The sequence below is a fragment of the Thermobia domestica genome, chromosome 1 (genome assembly GCF_964235325.1).
Source record: "Thermobia domestica chromosome 1, izTheDome1.hap1.1, whole genome shotgun sequence".
NCBI lineage: Eukaryota > Metazoa > Arthropoda > Insecta > Zygentoma > Lepismatidae > Thermobia > Thermobia domestica.
Genome location: NC_137454.1, coordinates 158,109,019 through 158,131,851, shown reverse-complemented (window position 1 = coordinate 158,131,851; position 22,833 = coordinate 158,109,019). Strand labels below are relative to the sequence as shown.

General features: G+C 34.1%; 1 protein-coding gene across 1 annotated transcript; it reads left to right on the top strand.

Annotated features, from left to right (window-relative positions):
* Nucleotides 1-346: 346 nt before the first annotated feature.
* Nucleotides 347-22,323, top strand: LOC145690329 (uncharacterized). Its single transcript, XM_081765118.1, has 2 exons — nt 347-424; nt 20,913-22,323. Exons 1-2 carry the CDS (start codon nt 413-415, stop codon nt 21,759-21,761), a joined length of 861 nt encoding a protein of 286 aa, XP_081621244.1. The 5' UTR covers nt 347-412; the 3' UTR covers nt 21,762-22,323.
* Nucleotides 22,324-22,833: the final 510 nt, after the last annotated feature.

The following is a 22,833-nucleotide window of genomic DNA, read 5'->3' as shown; positions in this document are numbered from 1 at the left end:
CCTCCTTCCCCTACTTCGGATTTCCATAACTTTCCTCCCCTCCGCTACGCATTCCTAAAGATTGTTAACATGTTAAGAATGAGTTTTGTTTTATGCAACTAAGGAATTTGTTAAGAGAAATCTTTCTTTTAGATACCCTTTCCTCCCTCTCCTACTTCTGATTGTATGAACTGCCTTGTACTGTGCACACGAACTTACGCTTTCACTGTCTATGTAGAAAAGGCATCGATATTCTCCTCTCTCTCTCTCTCCCCTCCGACACCTTGGTTGGTTGCTCCCTCCCCTTGTTGGATCTCTCTGAACAATACCCCCTTCTCCTTTTGTATAAAACAGTAGTATTTGATATCCTAAATCGTACTTCTTGTGTGGCCTTCAGTTGAGTCAGTCATCGGCTCTTTTACGTGTGGAAGCCATGAAATTCTTAGTAAGTAGGCGAAATTTGATTACAATTGGGACATTTAAAATTCTATATTGTGATGAATGTTTCTACATTAATATAGTGGAATTGCTGTATTGTTTTTGCAACACTGCTACAAAATCTCAGTAGGAAAGGAGGAAAAAAATAATTGAGCTACTATAGTGAGAGTGATTTATTTTCTTTTTTTCTATTTATTCTCTCCGAGTGATTTGTGATCTGAAAGGTTTTTTTTATTTTTTTATTTTTTTTTTATTTTTTGCTCACGACAAGTTTTGAAATCAAACTATATTGCCCAAGGACATAAAAATCTATAAATCAAACATTCCAGTATTCAGTGAATGTCCAAAACTTATCTTTGGAACTTCAATTATTCGTTTAAATATATCGTAATGAGTCCTATTTTGAGGTTGATGCAAAACATTAATAATAGTGGGACTCAAATTTATCCATGTAAACACATTGACGTGTTAATGTTTTAAAAAAAAAGGCGAAAACACTTCCGCGTATCAAATACGGTGTGTTTACAAAATATGTCGAAGGACAATCCAAATAAATTTTCAACTGTTTCCGTCATTAAATGCATTAATCACAATTCATATGAAACGATATAGATCTATATGTTTATATATAGAGAGATTGCTGTTGTGTTAGATATGAGCGCTAATCTGCCAAGTTTGGAGGCTACGGGATTCCTGATTCATCCCAAGTCGTGTGATTTTATCGCGGACAACATCGTGTCCGGGCGTTTTCTCGTGATTCTCTAATCTTTTCCCACGATATAGTAACACCAATTCTATCATAATCTTTTTTTGTTTTCATTAACCATCCATTTCCTTTAGACTGAAATTAAAGAGTTCATTTCATTTTTCTAGGGGATGATAGGAGAACAGTAGAAAGAAATGCAGAGGTTTATTAAAGGTTTGCAGGGGCATGAGTTTAGAAGTAAATGCAGAGAAAACTTATTATATGGAAAGTCTTTGGGATCATAATATTGCAAATTATGAATGCATTAAAATATCAAATAACGCTTTGGATAAAATGGATACTTTTAAATATCTAGGATCAACATTAACTGACCAAATTCATGTTCACGAAGAAATTAAGTGTCTACTAAAAACAGGGAATTCGTGTATTATTCACTTCAAAATCTTTTGTCGTCGCCAATTCTGTCGAGGAATTTAAAGCTTAAAATATATAAAACGATAATAATACCTATTGTTCTATATGGTTGCGAAACATGGTCACTTACTCTGAGGGAAGAACGCAGACTGAAAGTTTTTGAGAATAAAATCCTAAGACGAATATTCGGACCCAAGAGGAACGGGAATGGGGAATGGCGGAAACTTCATAACGAGAAACTGTATAATTTATACCGTTTACCAACCATTGATAGGGTCATCAAATATAGGAGGCTCAGGTGGGCAGGTCATGTAGCTAAAATGGAAAAAAGTAGACTAAAATGGAAGTTTCAAAGTTTTAACTGGAAGTCCAATTGTAAAACGACCATTAGGAAGACCTAGGCGCAGATGGGAGGACAGTATTAAGATGGATCTCGCAGAAATAGGAATACAAAGTAGAAACTGTGTCCAGTGGGCTATGGATAGAAGTCAATGGAGAGCTTTTGTGAACGCGGCATTGAACCTATTTAGGTTATAAAGTGAGTTAATTTCATTTCTCTCTCTGACAATATTTAGAGAGGGAATTATTTTTTTTTCATCCATTTGTCAAAATCATGAATGGGATTCATAAATCAGCAGTAAAACAGTTCCATGAAATCCTTAATTCATGTCAGAATATAATAGACCGTCTTACATAGTAGCAGACTAGACCTTAAAAAAAAAAAAAAATCCACCTTGGTCCCCATACGAACTTTCCTGGTGTCGGTAGACTCAGAAACATTTCAGGCATGTGTGTGCAAGTTCTCGTTAGCCGAATGATTACTTTGCGTGCTTTGTAACGTATGTGGTATTGGGTGTGAATCCCGATGGAATCACAGGATTTTTTCGTCTTGATGTAGCAGTGCGATGCAGTTGTGGAATTACTTAACTTTAGGAAGTGTATATCTAACCCTTTGCTTTTAGAAAACAAGGGACATTGGTGTTGGGATCTTATATGCATAGTTCAATAGACTGTGGTGTTAGGAGTTTAGTTCTTGTAAGAGCTTCTTAGACAGATAGCTTCTTCCACTTATGTTCATTAACTTATCCACAAAACTAATGATAAGTATTAGAAATAATAGTAATGAAAAGTATTCAATATTTGTTACCAGATCTAATTCCAGTGTGTATACATATCTCATAAAGATGTATGAATGAGTTATTTACGTGATTTTTTTTGTATGATATGTACAGTTCACTTAACACTTAAACCGTTACAGCGTAAATGAAATGGTTAGGTCTAATTAGCACACAGTTCATTGACTGTAAAAGATCATTAGATAGAAACATTTCTTTGGCGTCAATAAATCCTTTTAATCAGTTAATTAAAAGTTGTCAAATCTATAAGTTATTCTAAATTATTTTATATCTTGTTAAGAGGATACAGTCTACTTATTATTTATAACAAAAGATTTAGACTAATAAGTAATAAAAATAATTCTTAAGCAGCTCAATTTATTCCGCTTGTGCAATTGTATTGGTTTTTATATGTTAAAAATGCATTTTTTTTAAAAAAAAATCCAATATTATATGTTTATATTTAAAATGATTGACATGTACAGAACTTGAGCAATGTCACGTGACGTAAAGTAACTACAAGCTTTCTTCAGAAGTAACTTCATAGAAAACTGTATTGAGTGAAAAAATAAAAGACAATCTAAATGAAGCAAAAAATACACTTTAAAACGGAATATTTTTGCAGTTTAATGTATATTCTAGTCACTTAGTTCTCACAGTATTTGGTTTAGGGACCTGGTATCCAGCTGAAACCTCTGGTAGTGATCAAAGCTAGTTATAATACTGGTCAGTCGAACATGAGGTCCGTTAAACACTACTTAAATAATTATTAGGGGGCCGCCGTGGCTCAATGGTAGAGTGTTCACCTCTGGTGTGTGGGGTCCCTTGTTCTGTCCCAGCTCGCGCTAAATCAACTTTGTGGTGGACAAACACCGTGTGCGTGGGTTTTCTCGGGGGTTCTGCTGTTTCCTCCCACTTTCTTCATTTCTTATCATCACCGTCTCCTTTAGCCTAGCCGGCATAAGTGTGGGACGTAAAACTCAAATATTTCAGTAACTATTGGTTGAACCAACTGTGTCAACTGAATTTAATCAACCGCTAATTCTACATGGACTTCTTTTTTTATTATTAACGTAAGTCTTTTCCTTTACACTTCCATAAAATTTTAATAGAATAGTTTAATTTGCATTAAGCGGAACATATATACATAGATACATCTATATACAATAAAAATAAAATGTGGAAGAATTTTATAGACAGGTTTTATTGAAATTACGAAGCTCAATACGTCTAGATATACATGTAATTGCGCATGAAACAAAGTTGCATAAAATACTATGAACTAATAAGTAAATAAATAAATAAATAAATAAAGCAGTGAGGAGTTGAATTTGAAATCCTGTCACATGCAGCCCTGTAAAGAACACCATAACACATTTTGATAAGTCTTTCTAAAGCGTTCAAATGTGTCCAAACTCATAATTTTATACACGTTTACGTATGTCAGAAAGTAAATGGTAATCCTTGTATGTAGTATATTATTTGATGCCAGACAGTACGTAAAACATGGTTACATGTTTGAGGTAGTAAACAAGTAAAGTCAAACTTTTAATTTAAGATGTATATAACTTGATCGTATGTTAAAATATATGGAGGAGTATCAGGTTCGATCCCAGGCCAAGAAGTTTGTGGTGGACAACATCGTGTCCATGAGTCTTCTCGGGGCGCTCCCGTTATCTCCCACATTCTCATTTCACAAATTCTTCCATCATTATTCATTTGCTTTAATTCAAAGATTTCATTTTATTTCATCGCAAAAATGTGAAGGACCAAAAGTTCTCCATTTTAGTTTCCTGCATATTTTATAAATAATAATTCGGTAAGCTACAAATATCTTATATGCCTTATAATATATTAAATTCTTGTATGTTGTTTCAAATGCAAATACACACAATTGAATTATCCTTTCTCTAAGAGTTACATTTCTTTAACTACGAAAGCTGTTAATTCTCTATATACAGAACATTCTAACATCAGGGACACATTAATCAGGGAAAATATGAGCAGCTCGGAGGTAGTGGCGTAACTAAAAGCTTGGGGGCCCTCCTGCAGACAGCTTGGGGTGGGGCCCTTTCTTTACGTCCCATTTCAGATTTTGGGGCCCTCTGATGGCTTGGGGCCCGCTTGGGGCCTTTATTTATGCCCCTGCTCGGAGGAAACAATGGTATGTCACATTTTTAAATTTCTAGTAAACTGGAAAAGAAGATTCAACATTCTCATGCAATTCAATGTAATGACACACACTAAATAAATTTCCTCTGATATCTGTAGGTACATTTCCAAAATTAAACTACCTACACACTATTCTGTGGTCCGATCTCAATCCATTGTACCCAATAACTCAATTTCACCTTAAATGGCGCTTACCATTATGTTCTTCTGAACTGCTCAAATGCCGCTATTTGCTTAATATTTGCTGTGCAGTAAAAGTTGCTGATTTGACTTGTTTAATTTTAATACATTTAGAAGACTTAAGCTGCTGGGAACTAAATTCTTTTTTCTTCGCTACATACGATGAACACCAACGGCCCACCATGCAATACTTGTTCAAATGGTTGATGTGCAGTCAGAATATCGGCTCCCGACGCCGTTATCTTTCATTTTTAAATACCTAATTTCGCCAAGAAATTAAGTCAATACTGAATTTATTATTAATTTTCTCGAGATCAACTGTATTACTGGAGTAAAAAGTGAAAAGAAGAGACAGATTGATCAATACTTAGACCAAAATGCTTAAGCTAGGGAATTTATTGAAACTTGGATAGTACATGGGATTTGTGACGCAAGACACCACTAAAGAGGTATTTTTGGAAGTACGGCATGGAAAACGGGGTGGTGGGGACTGTCCTTATCTCGGAATACTTTAATGCTCGAGACATGAAATTTAGTATTTAGACTTGTCGTTTCAAATAAATACGTGTTTCATTTTTTAAAAAATGTTTTATCTAGATTGGAAAAAAACTGACGCGGCGTTGTTCACTAAGATGCCCATTCAAGGAGTTCGAATTTCGTGTGGCAGATGAATTCTGTATGTAAAAGGAACACAAAATATTGCACACAGTAACACGTGGGAGCATTTGTTACTTAGGCGTATATACGTTAAAAAGAATATTAAATAAAATTTTAAAGGAATACATTATCGTTTAAAAATAATTGGCATAAAAAAATATATTCAAGACTTACATACACGTACAATAATATGGGATAAGTAAAAATAATCAAAAAGTTCATTACAAACCAGAAATTACTCTTGGCAGTTGCTGGCAACAGGAATTGGTACAAAGGGAGGGGGTCATGCTATAAAGTAGTTTGAGAAAGCCTGTTATAGGCTAAAGAAAAACGGGCGAAATATTCAAATTGTGGAGTGAGAATAATGCTGAGGTGAGAGAAAAGAAAAATAAATCTCAAGGAAGTCCAGAGACAAGAGATCTGACCACCACAAATTTGTATGGCTTGAGATCAAATGTGCTGATATATTGGCTAAGCAATTCTGTCATTTTTTCCTCCCCACGTACGAGAAATATCATTTGGGCTTACCTGGGCTCGGGCAGGGTCAGGCTCAGGCTCACTATAGTGAAAGAGGCTCATGCTTCAGTCAGGCTCACTACCCTTAATAATGCTCGCGCTAGCTCGAATTTGTGCTGGTGACAAAATTGCGGGAGGATGCGTGGTCCCACATCCCATATTTCACTAATGCTCTCACAACCAACACTCAAAGTGATATGATGACATTCCACTTCATTTCGGTCAAAATGCGCCGTGGACAGTGATGCCAATCCATGGAAAAAATCCCACATTGTGGGATTTCTTGTCAATGATTTCTCGAAACGGGATAAAGTTTTGTCAAAATTGGCAAGATTTATGGGAATTTTTCACATATTTATTTCATTGGCGTCAACAAAATTGTCTGTGAATGGGCGAGTAGTCAATTAAGTCTTCAATAAACGTGTAATTAATGCTAATTGTCGAATTTTGTTACTATGAAAGACAAATTAGTGTTAAAATGATTTAGTGACGAGAATCTATAAAAAAAAAAGTGCCAAATAACGTTAATTGTACTCTGGTATTTAAGAAAGAAGAAAAATGAAAGAAAGAACAGAATTAACAAAAGAAGATAAAACGAGAAACTTCAACTTTCAAAACGTTCCATACGAAATGACCAAAGAATGAAATTTATCTACTTTTATTATGTTCAGTGGAAGATCATGGCATGAAAGGGTGATGGAAATATGAAACTCAACAAAAATGTACTTGCTCTGATCAGCATTTTCAATTGTCTCTGAAAAAACGTGTTCATAAGCTGTTTGGTAAACGTAGACGATAGAAATTTTTGGATCATTCACATTTATATATTAAAAAAAAAAAAAAAAAGTTGATATATACTGATTTCACTATTCATGTTTTCTAAGTTAGACAATTTTGTTATTAGTATAGCGTGGGCAATTCAAGAGCAAAATGGGAATTTCTGCCTCTCGAGATGGGATTTTATAACGTTTCAGGTTGACATCAGTGGCCGTGGATGTGAAGTTACTGCGCACGATGAAGGAGCAAAAAGCTCGATGGCTCCGGCCAAAACCAATTTGCAAATACTTGCTTCTGTCTGTTTTCTCTCTCAGTGTGCGGCCTGCCTAAGGACTCAGGCTCAATATTCTCAGTCAGGCTTGCACTAATTTGTGGTTGCGCTCAATAATCACATTAGAGCTCGAGCTCCTTCGGACTCTGGCTCTAGCTTGCTATTAACTTATAGGCCTCACATTCAATTATTACGTTTGAGCCACCGACGGACTTTCGAGTGTTTTTACATCTCAGCCCATCAGACACACAATCATTAAACTATATACGATTTCCCCTTTTAAGTTTAGTTCAGATAATGTTTTGTGGTACGTATTTGATTTATGGTTGTTAAAATAAGATTTTAGCGTCCCTTTCAGCACCTAGTCTATATGGGACGTGGACCTACTGTGGTGTCCGAACCACATGAGCTGAAGCTTTGAATCGAGTCTGTGTCTTCCGCGTACGATAATCATATAGCCAGAGGGGAATACTTAGCATTTTCAGAAAACGTTTTCAGCCATGAATGGTGTTTTGGTTATACGAGAGCCGATACAAAAGGCAACAAGAAAATAAAAATCAGAAGTACGCGAAAAATCCCAGCCATTTTCACCCCTACAAATTTTAACATTGATACCCAGTGATTCTTGTTAATTTTTTTTGCATGAAACAACAGTTAATTTACCAAAAGTATGCACACAATGAATTATATAGATTATTTCTGAAAAGGAAACGCAAGTATAAGTTTCACCGGCACGCCTGTTTCTCATAGCCGTTCTCCCACAGTAATTGCCTTTACGTTTACCTTCCTCCCCCACCCAGTCGCTTTTGTATGTTTATATAATCTGAGGCTCTGATTGTGGAAGGTCTATTTCTTGTGCAACCTCCATCGAAGTAAATCATGAGTTCTCTATATTTTCTTGTCGTGCCGAGTTTAGTAAGTAATTTTCTTTTCTCATATTTCAATCCTTTCACTTTTTTTGGGGTAAATAATTGTAACAATATTTGTAAGAATAACATAGAAAGGTACCAGTGGCTTTTCCGATTAAGAGAAAAAAAATCGTCTTCATTCATTTAGCTATTTTTTTTTAAAGTTATAAATGAAGGTTATTTATATTATATTCCAAATAACCTTTACTTTGGTGGTTTACAACTTGGGAACCAAACGTTTCTAGGGGAAATATTTTGTATGAATACTAAGTAAGTGAAGGTCGACTAGTATGACAAGTTTAGTCCACAGTAGATGAGCTCTGCAGATCTTGGCAACTAGTGCAATTATTGTGCGAAAATTGGCAATCCTAATTTTGATGCCAAATAAGGTTGGATGAATTCTATCTATTGTGATTCATTTTTTAATTTTTTTTTTTTAGAAAAATCAAATGAAATACGAAAAGTAGAGCAGTGAAAATCCTAAAATACGTCATACTTGTACTTTGTGTGAAATATAATTATGTGAATTAAATTTTTCTTATTATTTTTCATCATGGTTGATACGAACATTTGAAATATTTTGTATCGGTCGATACGGGATTTCTGAATCTAAAATGAAACACGGTAGTAGGGACATTCATTTCATGTTTTTTTTTTTTTTTTTTTTTTTTTTTTTTTTTTTTTTTTTGTTGATTCTAGAGCGCTGGTACAGGAAAATCCCTTTCTCAAATGTTACTTCACGCTAAACTTGAATTAATAGAAAATTTACGATAACTTAAATACTATCGATTTCTAGAACTTTTAAAAAAATATATATATATTTATATATTTGCTTGGTTTTAGAACCTATAATTGTGCACTTTATAAGCATATGGAAATGGACTTTAGTAGGACCTCACGCACACAAAGCAAATGTATGTCCTATTTGAGAATACTTAGTCTCAAAATATAGTCATGCCGTACTATTTTTTTTAATAAGTAAATTACATCTTTAATTTAATATCGTACAGTTATGTCCTTAGGCTAAAGCAGATGGATGAGTAATGAAAGAGAATCGTTATGTAATGGTGGAAAGAGAATGTCGATAGAAGCAAGAAAACCCACGAGCACGATGTTCTCTACTACGAACAAGGGACCTCTGGTGAGCAATCTACCACTGATCCACCGTGGTCCCTTTTGGGTTATTGAAGACTAAGGTTAAAATGATACAGTAAATTCTACCACAGATTTTAAGCAATATTTCCGTAATAACGGTTTTTTTTCTGTGCAATCGATACAATTGATATGAATAGTTCCAGTTAGTTCGATAATTAAAGTTTAGCTAGCGTCCTTTTTCAGTATCAAGGCTAAATGAGACGTATAGTTTCAGGTGGAATCCACCGTTCTTAACCAAATTTCATTGTTCTCCCCCCGGGAATTGAATTCAGGACTCCGTGCACATGAATAGTTCCGGATTCGATTTTCGGAAGAAGGGCAGGAACATTGATTTTTTTTTGGAAGTTCACTTTGTTTTTATAAGCTAATTAGATATCTACATGAATTCAGAGAGCTTTGTACAAAATGTCATAAACAACAACCCACATCTTTCAATTAACAATTCTTCTGGTTGGCCAGAGTGCTTCGTGTTGAGCTGTTGCGCCGTATGATTTATTTGCAACGTTCTCATTACTGTCAGTCATAAAGGACAGAATTAATAGTTAAATTAATGGATCGTCATTAAATTGGCTAATGAGCTAATATATTGTAAGAGATGCTGTATCTTCATACAACACAAACGAAGGAAAGGCTAGTTAATAATTAATAAGTTCTTTACTTCTGTATCTTAGAGTACCAAGCTGCATGTCTTATTAAAAAATAATGAAAGTATGATGACAGCAGGCTTTACTTGTTTTGCCCTTAATTCGGTCTATTCTGTAATATGTAAACTTATATTCTTATTCTAAGTCAGTTAAAGCTAGAGACAAAGTTTTACATCTCAAATATAAAGCTGATCTTATTTATTTTGTCAAGTTTTTCCAAACAAGGAAGACCTCCAAAACATTGAATCTCCTTTACAAACTCTGTTTGAACAATGTAACCACCATTTTACTGAATTGAGGAAACAACTTATTTTCTTGACGTCAATTCCTGTATAGGTACAAATTCAATGTTACATAGAGTGAAAAAGTGCATGAGCAGACCGAGACTTGAACTCGGGATCTTCGGCAGACTACCAATGCGTTAACCACTTCGCTAGCCTTCAAGCTGTCAGAACAGCCCTACACTCTTCCACTCTTGAAGTCGACGTTCTTACACTCAGATCACTTTGTTTGTGTTACAAGACAACTACATATTGTATTTGGACAATCCAGTCTTAACATTCGAAACACCTCAGACGGTTATATTATACGAACGAAAGAATGCCGACTTCAAGACTGAGTGAATGTATGGCTATTCTGGGAGGGGACTGGATAGTATAGTGATTAACGCATACGCAAGGTATACCGAAGATGTCGGGTCCACTCATGTACATTTTCACTCTTTGTGAAACGTATCAGCCCTTGTTTATTAGCTTGTGATTTTGAGTTCAAGAGTGACATTTTACTGTATAATTTAGATTATCGAAATTAATAATTTCCAGAACAACATGATACCTCATTATACGTATCAAATGAGTATAAAACGAAGTAAAATATCTTATAGAATTAACTGTTGATGTGTTCTCAAGTATAACAAAAAATATTTATTCCTATATTACAACCAAATTACTCTAAATTCAGAATACATTTATTTTAGATGTAAATTTATATATTTAATTTGTAAAATGTTTAATGCAAATATTAATCATTCGTTTATAATACGGATGCCTGCGATCTATGGGATTGATGAGGTTGTAATAATAATTAATTTAAATTCATAGGATTTCAATATTCATTATTTTCTGTTTCATTACATGAAAAGCTTAGAGCAAAAGATGTCTCCATTAAAATTGAATAAACATATTCAATCATTTACATAATAACAAATGAATTACTGTGTGTTATTCCATTTTATATGCTAATTCTGCCAACATTTTGTTAAGATTGTCTGAAGGAAAATTAATAAATTTTACGAAATGAATTATTATTATTATTATTATTATTATTATTATTATTATTATTATTATTATTATTATTATTATTATTATTATTATTATTATTATTATTATTTTATGATTTTAAAAAATACAAGTTCAGGTTCATTTGCGTTCAACAATAAATTTGAATTCCTTATAATTCAATAGAGAACTACTGAACGTGAATTATCTTATAAGCGTAACAATAACAATTTTAACTTTTAAATGAAAAATAAAAGAATCATTTAAATTTTTAAAAATTATAGTGTTCATTTGTATATGATGATGTCATTAACATACATACATATCTCAGTGCTAGATTCTAAAATAAATCAGATATAAGACCGCTTATGTATTGTTAAGTGGGAAAGCAAATAGGAACAATAGAACAGATTGAGAAATTCTCAACTGAAAAGCAGACACTAATTGAGGTATAAATGTGGGAATATTTCATTAGCAGGAGAGGAGGTAAATTTATTCAAGAGCTCTTAAAAGAAAATGAAAAAAATGTATTGCAGACATAATACATATTTTCCCTATAATTGTTACATGAAAGTGTTTATTTTAATGCACATCATAAAGTTAAAAGTGTCCAACGAAACAGAAATGGTTTGGGAATAATTTTAGTTTTGGTCTCATTAATTGTTCTAATTGTTGTTGATATAAATACATCATTAGTAATTTTTTTTTTATTTAAATCACGTATCAATATTTAATTACAGATAAACCTGTTTGATATCTTGTTTATTGTTCATGATTGTAAAATTTGTTTTACAAGTTAATTTAAATTTTATATTTAAATGAGATAATTAAAAATGTTTTATGAGTTAAATGAATATTTCGACTTCTTCCTCTTTTGTTTTCGTTCGTTCTTTTTATTTATTTATTTAGTTAATTCAGTAGGAAGAGAAATTTAGAATTATCTTAATTAATTGTACTGGTATATCAATAAGATTGTTCAAAGCTAAACATCTAATTTTTAGTTATATCTATAGTGAACAGTTATAACACCATTATTCAAATATCCAGGTTCGTATTTATCAGCGCCTAGGGTTCACTGCCGACAAATTAAAAATCTTGAATGAAGTATAGTATGTTGAAAGAAAAGAGGCTTCTCTTGTGAGAAAAATTTAAGAAAGATTTATACTGAAAACAATGTTTGTTCTAATATGTGATCGAATTTCCACGTTATAATTTTACTGGAGTTACAAGGAGTTGATTCTCTCTCTCTTATTGGTATAATCCGTGCATTTAGTACTGTAAGACTCACCCACTGCTGATGACTTAATGTAAGCGGACGCGGCCATTTCTTTAGGGCTATACTGAATATAAATAAATAAGAGAGGAAGGAGTCAAAAGGGAAGGGGGTGTAAAATAGCTAAATTCGGCTTGCAAATATCAAAGTATTTTATAAGTCAATTTGGTAAACTCGGGCAATTTCGCTCTTGATTCGTCAGAGTCTTGATCTCCATATAAATTGCGAATATATGTATATTGGTAGAAATGCACGGTACATCATATACATTTTCCGATTCGAACAAAGTTCTCGCCACTTGTCTCAGTAAACAGTCTTGTTGGTCTTAGTTTGGAGGTCCTAAAACACCGTAGAGATCCGTAGGGAATAAGTTAATCATATTATCTGAAGAGAGGACGTTACTACTACTTTGAAGGTTGTCGGGCAACCGACGAACGGTTGGTATATGTTCAAATTCGTTGTGTGTGAACCACTGTTTGTGTCTGCAGTATGAAGACGATGTCAGCGAACAACTATTGTGTAATTAAGTGACGTCGAACTTGGCAGTATAGTGGAGCTACGAGACGCTGGAGAGTGGTCGTTCCGCAGAATTTTGCTGTCGTCTCAGGGGTCTATTGGTGGCGTATATGAAGAGATATGTAGGGTTTCAACAGGATATTGCCTCCAGTGTCCTCCTATGCACTGGAGAATGCCTAGATAGAATTGTTCGGCCAAGACATTGACCGTATTGCAATCTCAACCACCATGGTCTCTATGTGAGCTCATGAACACTAGACAGTCGGTTATTAGAGTTAAGTCTACTTTCCTGCCTTTCTTTCGCGCGATTACTCTCAACACGACAGCATCTTCAGTGATCTCGGGAGAGACTGCAACTCTGGCGAGACTGGAAAGAGATATAATTCAGCGATGAGAAAAAATAGTTTTTGTCTCGGATACAGTGACAGCCGTGTGCGTATCTGTAGACAACTTTTGTTCGCACTCAGATATAGGATCCGCACGGGGGACAAAGCTTCCCATCTCAATTTCCCCTGGTCTTCATTCAAAGGAATACAACTACTGCGATATACATTCGTAATATCGGAATTATGTCCTCTGACACTATTTGGCAACTTAAGAGATAATTTACAGCATGATAACACACTTCATCATACCGCAAGATTCTCTACGTGGTATACGCCTTCTACCCCGGACTGTTAGGATTAGGATTAGGGGTATCTACTATACTCTTCATGACCACCCCCTAGGGGGTGACCTTCGTAAGGACTAGGCTTACTTGTGGTGAAGTGAATTAATTTCAAAGAATTGATGGAATGAAAAATGTGATCCCTAAATAAACCTCACGAACACAATTTTGTCTATCACAAATTCATATGCCTACGATCGAATCAAGGACCCTCAGCACCAGAGGTGAGCACTCTACCTTGAACCTCAGTGCTTCCTAAGTATGGACTTAGATACAAGGAAATTTAAACATCTATGGAGAAGCAATCATTAACATCAGAATATAAAAGTCAGAACATACTTTAACGAAAAAAAATCTTTTCCATGTAAATCAGAGGGCTAAAAAACAAAGTGACCTTCTAGTTTTGACTTAAAGTTTACTATTTATGAAGATATATTTAAGAAGAAGCTCGCAAAAGGCTAAAAATATTTAGGTAGAAGCCGGGTCGGGCTAGAGGGAGGAGTGCCCGCCCTAAATTATTTATTGTCATCTCTAAGACGGAATATTGTAGAGAATTTTTTAAGTGAGCAAAACCTCCTCAATTTTATTTACCAAATTACTATCAATTTAACGCATTTTATTTATTTCTTCCTCTTTTTTCTTCTTCTCTATATAATATTTTAATGATAAACCTTCGTGGTTTTGGATTTGTGTAAAATAATTGTTTTCAATATAGTATTCGCTTTGTAAAAGAAGCTACAGCTCTCTTATATGATATTCCATAATAAAATAAGCAGTTTCGTGGCACAGCACTCATTTCTGCCCTTCCCGTAAGAAATCGAGCTGGCAATGGGTCTGAGAATATTTGAAATCTCTTTCCATTGTACACTCATGTCCAAAATGACTGTCGCATATCTATAACTGTCTTCTTGTAAGAATTTAATTTGATAATGATTTTGCAGGATACTTTTAATACTGATAGTATGTGTATAATCGGGAAATGTATATTTGCAGTAAACTTCATAGGAAAAGAATTATAAATACGAAAATTAGAATGAGTAAAACAAAATGTTGCTAAATGGACAAGAAAGTTTTTGTTTTTGTTTTATTGTTCTTATTTACTGCTCTTTTAACTTGAAATTTGCCACATACATGTCTTTGCCAATTATACACGTACTAACATTATAAGAAATACCGGACGAATTCGTTATCAAATGATATTCCTACAACAACATATTTATAGTCATGAGACAATAATTTTGGACATGAGTGTACGTTTTAACGAAAAATCAATTAGTTTTGGTTTGTTGGCTCGTAAAGTTTTAATTTTTTTTCGTAGTTTTGTTTTCGTACTGTAAAGCTGATTTATAAGTCTCAAGATGACTTATTGGATAAGTTTTAAAGAATAAAATAAAAAAAATCTAACTTCCTGGATGATATGCTAATTTTCATTACACGCATAGGTATTTTAAATCACGTATCGTTGAATAATATTTGATAATGGAATTACATGCGTTTCTTGTCAATGCATGCTTGTGGATAAAAGTGAAAGTGTATTTTCTTTTTCCTAAACATTGGGAAAAAAAGATTAGAAACAAAAAAGAATAGTGAAAAATCGATCCGATTTTATTATTATTATTATTATTATTTATTTAAGCTATACGCAGTATTCAGCTTAATATACGAACTCGTACATTTGTGTGTGTGTGTGTGTGTGTGAGGGAGGGAGTACAACTCAAGGTATTTGAAAACTTTTTTTTTTTTTTAGCAGAAAAACGTGCCAGTTCAATTGGAATACAATTAATTCCATCGTAGAGTGAATAGTATGGTAGAATGACCACGCTATTTTCGAATGTGAATGCCAGAAGATTTCCAAGCCATTGTTTTAAAATATCTTTTTTTTCCTTCTATTATTTACTGAAAGAATTTCATAATTTTTGTGTGGAATGATACGGTTTATTGATAATATAGGCTTGTTTCATAATACGATTTCATGGTCTAATGCTAACTGAATTTTCTTTAATATGTATTTACGGAACTTTTAAATGGATAGTGATATTATATAGTTAATGTATGGTTATTATCAATGAATTTCACATGATTATTATTATCATTATTTAAAAGAACGCTCGTTTGTTATAATTGAGAAAATTGAATTACAAAGAAATGATGGTTTGCAAAGGAAGAGTTGGAGGCTCAATTTCCGTACTGAGCATTATGATAAGAAAGGTAAAATCTTCAATGTTAATAACTGAATATTAAAAGAAAAGAATGTAATTTATCAATTTAAAGTAATTTCTAAGAGAAATACAGCTATTTAACACCGTTATGGTATCTGACTATTGTGTTCAAAACACCAGAAACAGCCTTCCTGATAAGCTTTCCGCTTTTTTTTTCTTGATTTGTGTAACTAATTACGGGAAGTTTTCATTCATTTCAGACGGCTTTTTTAAAATTCCAATTTCATGGTACCTTAAGTGTTTCTGATGCTGCACAAGAGGTATCAAAATCATTGGCCTGACAGAATCTCTTGATTTGTATTTTAAGCAGTGATCTGCGTCATTTGATACCCTTTGTATAAAACGAGCCTCTTTTATGTTATGACTCCAATCAGTGTTTCTTCCAGACCTGATTTTTATTTTGGGGGGGAGAGCACTGCCCCCCCGGAGCTTTGAGAGTGCTCCTCCGGAGGAGGCTAAAATAATACACCTATAATATAATAATAAATAGAATAGTATCAGCAGTGTCCCCCTCGGATACTAAGTGTGCCCTTCCGGAACATTACTTTCTGAAAGAAACACTGCGATGATGCACTTATTCTGGCTAAAACCACGATACAAGGCACTTAAATGAGTCTACTTAAAAGTGATTGCAGATACACAAAGTATACATATGGTCGCAAGTTGGTACCGTACGGAAACATTATTATTATTATTATTATTATTATTATTATTATTATTATTATTATTATTATTATTATTATTATTAATAATAATAATAATAATAATAATAATAATAATAATAATAATAAATTAAATGAAAATATCTAATTTTGCTTCCCAAGTTATTCCATGTGGACCAAAATAGACTGATAATTAATGAAAGTTAATGATTATGAAAAAATGGTGAAATGATAATGTGAAAGGAAAAGGGAGAATCCCGAGAAAATCCACGGGCAAAATGTTGTCCACCGCAATTCCAAATCACCTGGGATCGAATCAGGGACCCCTCATACCAGAGACGAACATTCCTAATAATAATTTTATCATGTAATGGAAGAGTACCTAAAAATGAATCATATAACAATAGATAGCAGCATCGAATTTCTGACTAGGCAAAGAAGGCAAACTGCGTAGACCAAAGACCTCAGAGGGGCCACAAAAGATTGAAAAGAAGCCAACATATGGAACAATTTCATTAGTGGGCGGCATACTATCCGTGGTGTAGGGGCAGGGGACAGACATGTCACGAAAATATAGTGAAGTTGTTTATGGATTATAGAGAGGTGTATTGAATGCAATGTGTTTTTTTATTATTATTATTTAGAAATCTACTTTACTTTCTAAGTTATAAATTTTAATATAAATTCTTTGAGAATGAACCCCCAACTCAAAAGTTGTTTCATAGACACCAGGAGGACAATTGAATGATATTCTGAACCTAAATCATTATGCAGTGATAGATTCCTGTATTTTTCCTTCAATTAAATAAAAAAAATATGAAAAATGACCTATGCTTAATGCTATTTGCATCAGACACTTTTTTTTTTTTTTTTTTTTGTTCTTACAGAAATATTTGTCAACATAGTTTTAAATCATTTCAAAGCCACTGGTTGATAAAAGAAATTCCATGCTGTTTGCAAGTTATTCATTATATATATATATATATATATATATATATATATATATATATATATATATATATATATATATATATATATATATATATATATATATATATATAAGAGAGATTATATCTTCCATTAACATGTTCATCGTATAGGAACAACATTTCACTACTATTGTCAAAAGCCAATAAATTCTTTGGCTTTATTTCTATAATCTTGACAGGTGCGTGTAGATAAAATAACAGGAACTACGATTTAATATTTAGTAATACCTCTTCATCCAGAAGAGTAATTTGCAACATTTTTTTCTGCGCTTCTTAATTAGTATGAAATTCCAAGAAGAATGCTTCCGTAACAAATGAACATGGAGCATCACACTTTCTCTAAAATCGGAGAAATCATCATTGAAGCATTGAAGTTATGTACGTGTAAATCAATTCTTTTTAATAATATTGTAAAGTTGTAAGGCACAGGATATTATTCTACATATTGTTGAAAGCACCTGCAGGATCTTCACTTTCTTCTTTTATACAAAAGACAAGAAGCGGAAAGGAGTGTTGTATTTTTAGAATTTCTTCGCTTCAACAACGTTGGATTGATAGGAAATGCTATATTATTAATAGCATGTTACAGAGAGAAATTTGGTTGCAGTTTGCAATGCAGAAGAAAATGTTACCTTATCCTACAGATAGACGGTTACAAACAAACCAGAAACTTGCAAATCATTCAGGAAGTCATGGCCGTGTGTAGATACATTATTACGTTTCCTCAACAATTTGCAAGTTTCTTGTTTGTAACAGTCCATCTCTAAGATACTTGGTAGGCATTCACATGTGTTGCCGCCGTCTGGTAGTCAGTGTTGCCAGAGACGAAAAACAAATATTTTTTACAACATGCAATTACTATTGCCGTGGGATGTCTACACTTGGTGTCAATGTATCGTTCTTGTTTCAGAACGATATATTCCTACCAAGCCTACCCATTAACATTCCCATTTGCCCACAAAAAGCCACAACTGCCTTTAATTACTGATTTTTCACATTTCGTTCTTCACCTTCATATAATTGTGGTATACGTGAAGACGAACGTCTAACTCCCACTCCACGGTTTGTATCTCAAAAATACCTACTAATATAGTTCTTCAATCGGTGGGGGGTTCACTTCATTGGCACTCCTGGTTCAAAAGTTCTGATGCTCCAAAGTTCTGGTTGCGCGATTTTACGGACATCCTGTAGCTTCGAAGACTATTGTTAGATCCTTAAAGGTGTTTACATGCAACCACAAGGAAAGAGTACTGTCAGCCATTGAGGAATTTCAGGGTCTAGGTCCGAAGACTATTGTTAAATCCTAATAAATACATCAAAATCACAAGAAAAGAATACTCTTTTACTCAAAATCGTTGAATCTATGTCCAAGTTATGGTGGACATACGCATATTAAAATCGATTAATTACGCTTTGCACGCTACACCCGTTAACACGTTTCATGGTTTAGCTTCAAAGACTATCATTATATCCTGACGAAATTTATGTGAGATCACTGGGAAAGTATGCTCTTTGAAACAATCAAACAAGAAAAAACTGTCAAAATCAGTGCACTTGTGTCGAAGTTATGCGTGACACAACATATTACAAACAGGTCGAAATGACAATCTCTTTTTTTTTTCCTGAAATCGGTTAAAAATAGACTTAGCAACAAGTCGAATATACACTATAGTAAATAATCTCTTCAGTTCTTCTTAAAGCAGGGTTCTCATATCTTTAAGAAACGAAATATTTAATTTAACGTTTCATATTTTTGAATCTAAAAGCTGAAAGAAACGAATGATAAAATTCAAGGACATGATTATGGAATAATTGGTGAATTAAAGTGAATTAAACAGAAAGGAAGATAACAACGAACCTTGAGAAGACATGTGGGAAACGATGTTCTTCATCAGAAGCTCATATGACTGGATGATCTTCGAACAATGGAAAACATCGGTGTCCACTAGCTTCTCGACGAATTTTTAGTTTCTTTAGTTACTTAATTAAATTCCTGAAAGTAAGCATTTACTTCCTTTTCTCTTGCAATTAGGTCATTAAAATCCTCTACAGAAGAAAACGATAAATTTTATTGCTTCTTAAATCACTTACAACCACTATAATTACCATAGTGATATCACTTTGCATAATTATTCTTTTAATCATTCATTATATGAGTCCGAGATTAAAAAAAAAAAAAAAAATCAGAAAGCTGCGACTCTATGAGATAGAAAAGTTTGTTAACAACTGGTCTTTCGTCATTGTAAACCACAGCCTTCTTCTTCTTCTTCTTCTTCTTCTTTTTAAGTCTGTGTCCCTTCTGTAAAACTTTGCAAATCCATGCCTTCCTTCCCACTTTATCTAGTACCATACGTGATGCCTTTGGTATGTGAACTTGCGTTAGCTTTCAAACAGAGGTACATATATTAAATAATTATTATTCACAATCTCTGTTAGTCTATATGCCACAATTTTTCAGTAATCAGAAAGACTTCACATAGATATGTTTTCAAATTACCAATATATCGTTGAATTGGCAGAAAATTGAATTCATTTTTGGACTTGAATCCACGAAGTTGAAATCTAAGTTTCGATTTTCTATTCCCTTAGCGATCAGGTGGTATGTGGTTTTATAAACTTCAATACATCTAACTTTATCACGTTACTCTATCTTTTACCTAAAGAATGAATACAACAAGCGGGGAAGAAAGGGGAAAATGTAACGGAAAAATAACGCATAATAAAGTACGTAGAATCCTAGTCGACGTTTCTATTTCCTTCCAGTGACGACGCCAGCTTTAGTTGCTTGGGTGTGGGCTCTAACGAAGGGGCAGACATATTGTTGGGGCCACTGAAAATAATAGTTTTATATTAATTGACCTACACTACAATACATGTCTGGGAGCAGACAATGTCATCGGGGATGCCCGCCTCTTTGTTCCACTCTCTATCATTTTGCTATCAAGGCAATATTTGAACCCTAAACCTTGATTTAATTTTTGTTGGTTCCTAACAGCTCCAGAACCAAGTGGGAATGCCTGAAAGTTGATAGAGCGAGAGGCCTAACTGGAATGATTTATGCTATATCGCCAGTGCTTCCTATCAGTAGTTTGACTGAAATTGTGGTTAAGTCATTTCCAAACATGGGTCCTCCGTTAAAACTCTAGAAACACAAAATTTAAATCTGCGTTGCATGAATGCAATGTGTTCAAGTATCCGTCGTTTTCCTATAGTGAAATATCATATACCTTTCTCATTATTGAATCAAAAATTAATCATATATATTCATAATATTAAAAGTCTGTATAAACAATAATTAATTAAAATGAATAATCAGGCAATATACTATTGTGATGTTGTCATATTTCACTATTTAATTGTACTTTCTTGTCTTTTAGCTTGTAGTGATCATCCCGGCAACCCTGGCCGTGACACTGGCCCAATACCAACCAGGAACTGGCACTGGAGGCGGTACAGTTTATCCCACAGCCCAAAGTGGTGGACAAGGAGCAGCTCGGTACAATGATGTCCAATACAATGCTAATCAATACTCTGCATCCAATGATCAAAGAAAAGTTCCCTTTATTGCCATCCTAAACCATAAACAGGCATTAGGAGCTGACGGATCATTCAACTTCAACTTTGCTGCAGACAATGGTCTTCAACATGGAGAGAGCATCGACCCTGATGGTACCAGAAAGGGTTCTTACTCTTACGTGGACCCTAGTGGTAAGAAGATCACTGTCAAATACGCTGCTGGAAAAGATGGTTTCAGAATCTTGGAGAGTCCTTTCCAACAGCCATCAGCACCAGGTGCAGCACCAGTAGCTGGAAGCCCCGTACCTTATAACATTAACCAATACAAGGATGGAATTTTCCCCTTCGACTCCAACGCTGGTAAATCTCAATACGGAGGATCCGCCGCTCAACAATATACCGTACCACAACAACAGACATACCAACCAAGATACCAAGCCACTCCAACAGCAGGTACCTATTACCAGAACCCAGTTCAGTACACCCGAGGACCTGCTCAGTTTCCACCACTTCCAACTGGAGGATACCAACAGACTTCTCAAGGAGGTCAAGTGAGTACCGCAGTCCAACCACGACCGGCACCCACAAAGTACTTTGCCCCCTCATATCCTCTCTCAGGAAAACAAGGAGGTCAAACACAAGATTACGAAGAGGACCCCAACGCACCTCATAGCTTCGGGCCTGGATATTCCTTCGAATTCGCTGGATAAAACAGGCCAAGAAGTTATAGTCATGCAGATCACCTTTCTGAGTGTAAAGTTGTCTACAGGTCATCCTCGCCAAATGTTGACAACAGAGAGAGGATATGATACCTTCGGCACGGACTGTTATCTTGTCTGTTACATTAACAGAAACAGGATAAGATCAGTCCTAAATCATCTTTATTTTCCTTATCTTAAGGTGCACCCTTTCGTTTGGACCTTAAAGATTGTTAATTTTATTTATTTTTCATTTTAATTTACAAGTATCTCCTTGTTTTCGAAATTGATAAGAAAGAGACTGGACAATGATAGCTTGATAAAAACTAAATTTGACGTTTTACTCTTCGAAAAATAAATCTGTGGTCTTTTAAATCAGTTTCATAAAAGCAGATGTTTCTTGTTGTTATTCTGACTTTTCCAAAATCTCACATATTTGTTTTCTATCACTTGTCATATAACTACTGTGATGTAAATAATGATGTTATTTTGTATACTCAAATACAGGAAAATATCTTAAGAAATACATTTAATTTTTAAACACAGAAATCCTGAGTTTATTTTTTTTAAAATCAGTTTTCTGATGCATATTCTCATTCACAGGTTTATGGAGGAGTTGGTAAATGATTCTTTTTAAAGTAAGATGGGAGGTAGCTTTACTAACGATAGCTACTGAAGACTAGAAGATACAATACATGTCTACAAATGTAAATTAAACAATCTTTAAAAAATAAATAGTTATATAATATTAACCTTTCCCTCTGAACTAAGTGCACACATGAATTTATTTATATGATTGGGAAGGGGATGTAAGGGGAAAGAGGATCTGGGAAGGATAGAGTGAAGTTTGCCACAACTTGATCTTGGTGCTATTTGACACAGTATTTTATTACGGATTTATCAAATCTCATTATCAATGAAAAACGAAGGAAATAATGGATTGAAGAAAGTGGGAGGAAACAGGAGAACTCAGAGAAAATCCACGCACACGGTGTTTTCCACCCCAAAGTTCACTTGGTGCGAGCTGGTATCGAACCAAGGACTCCATGCACCAGAGGTGAATGCTCTACCACTGAGACACCGC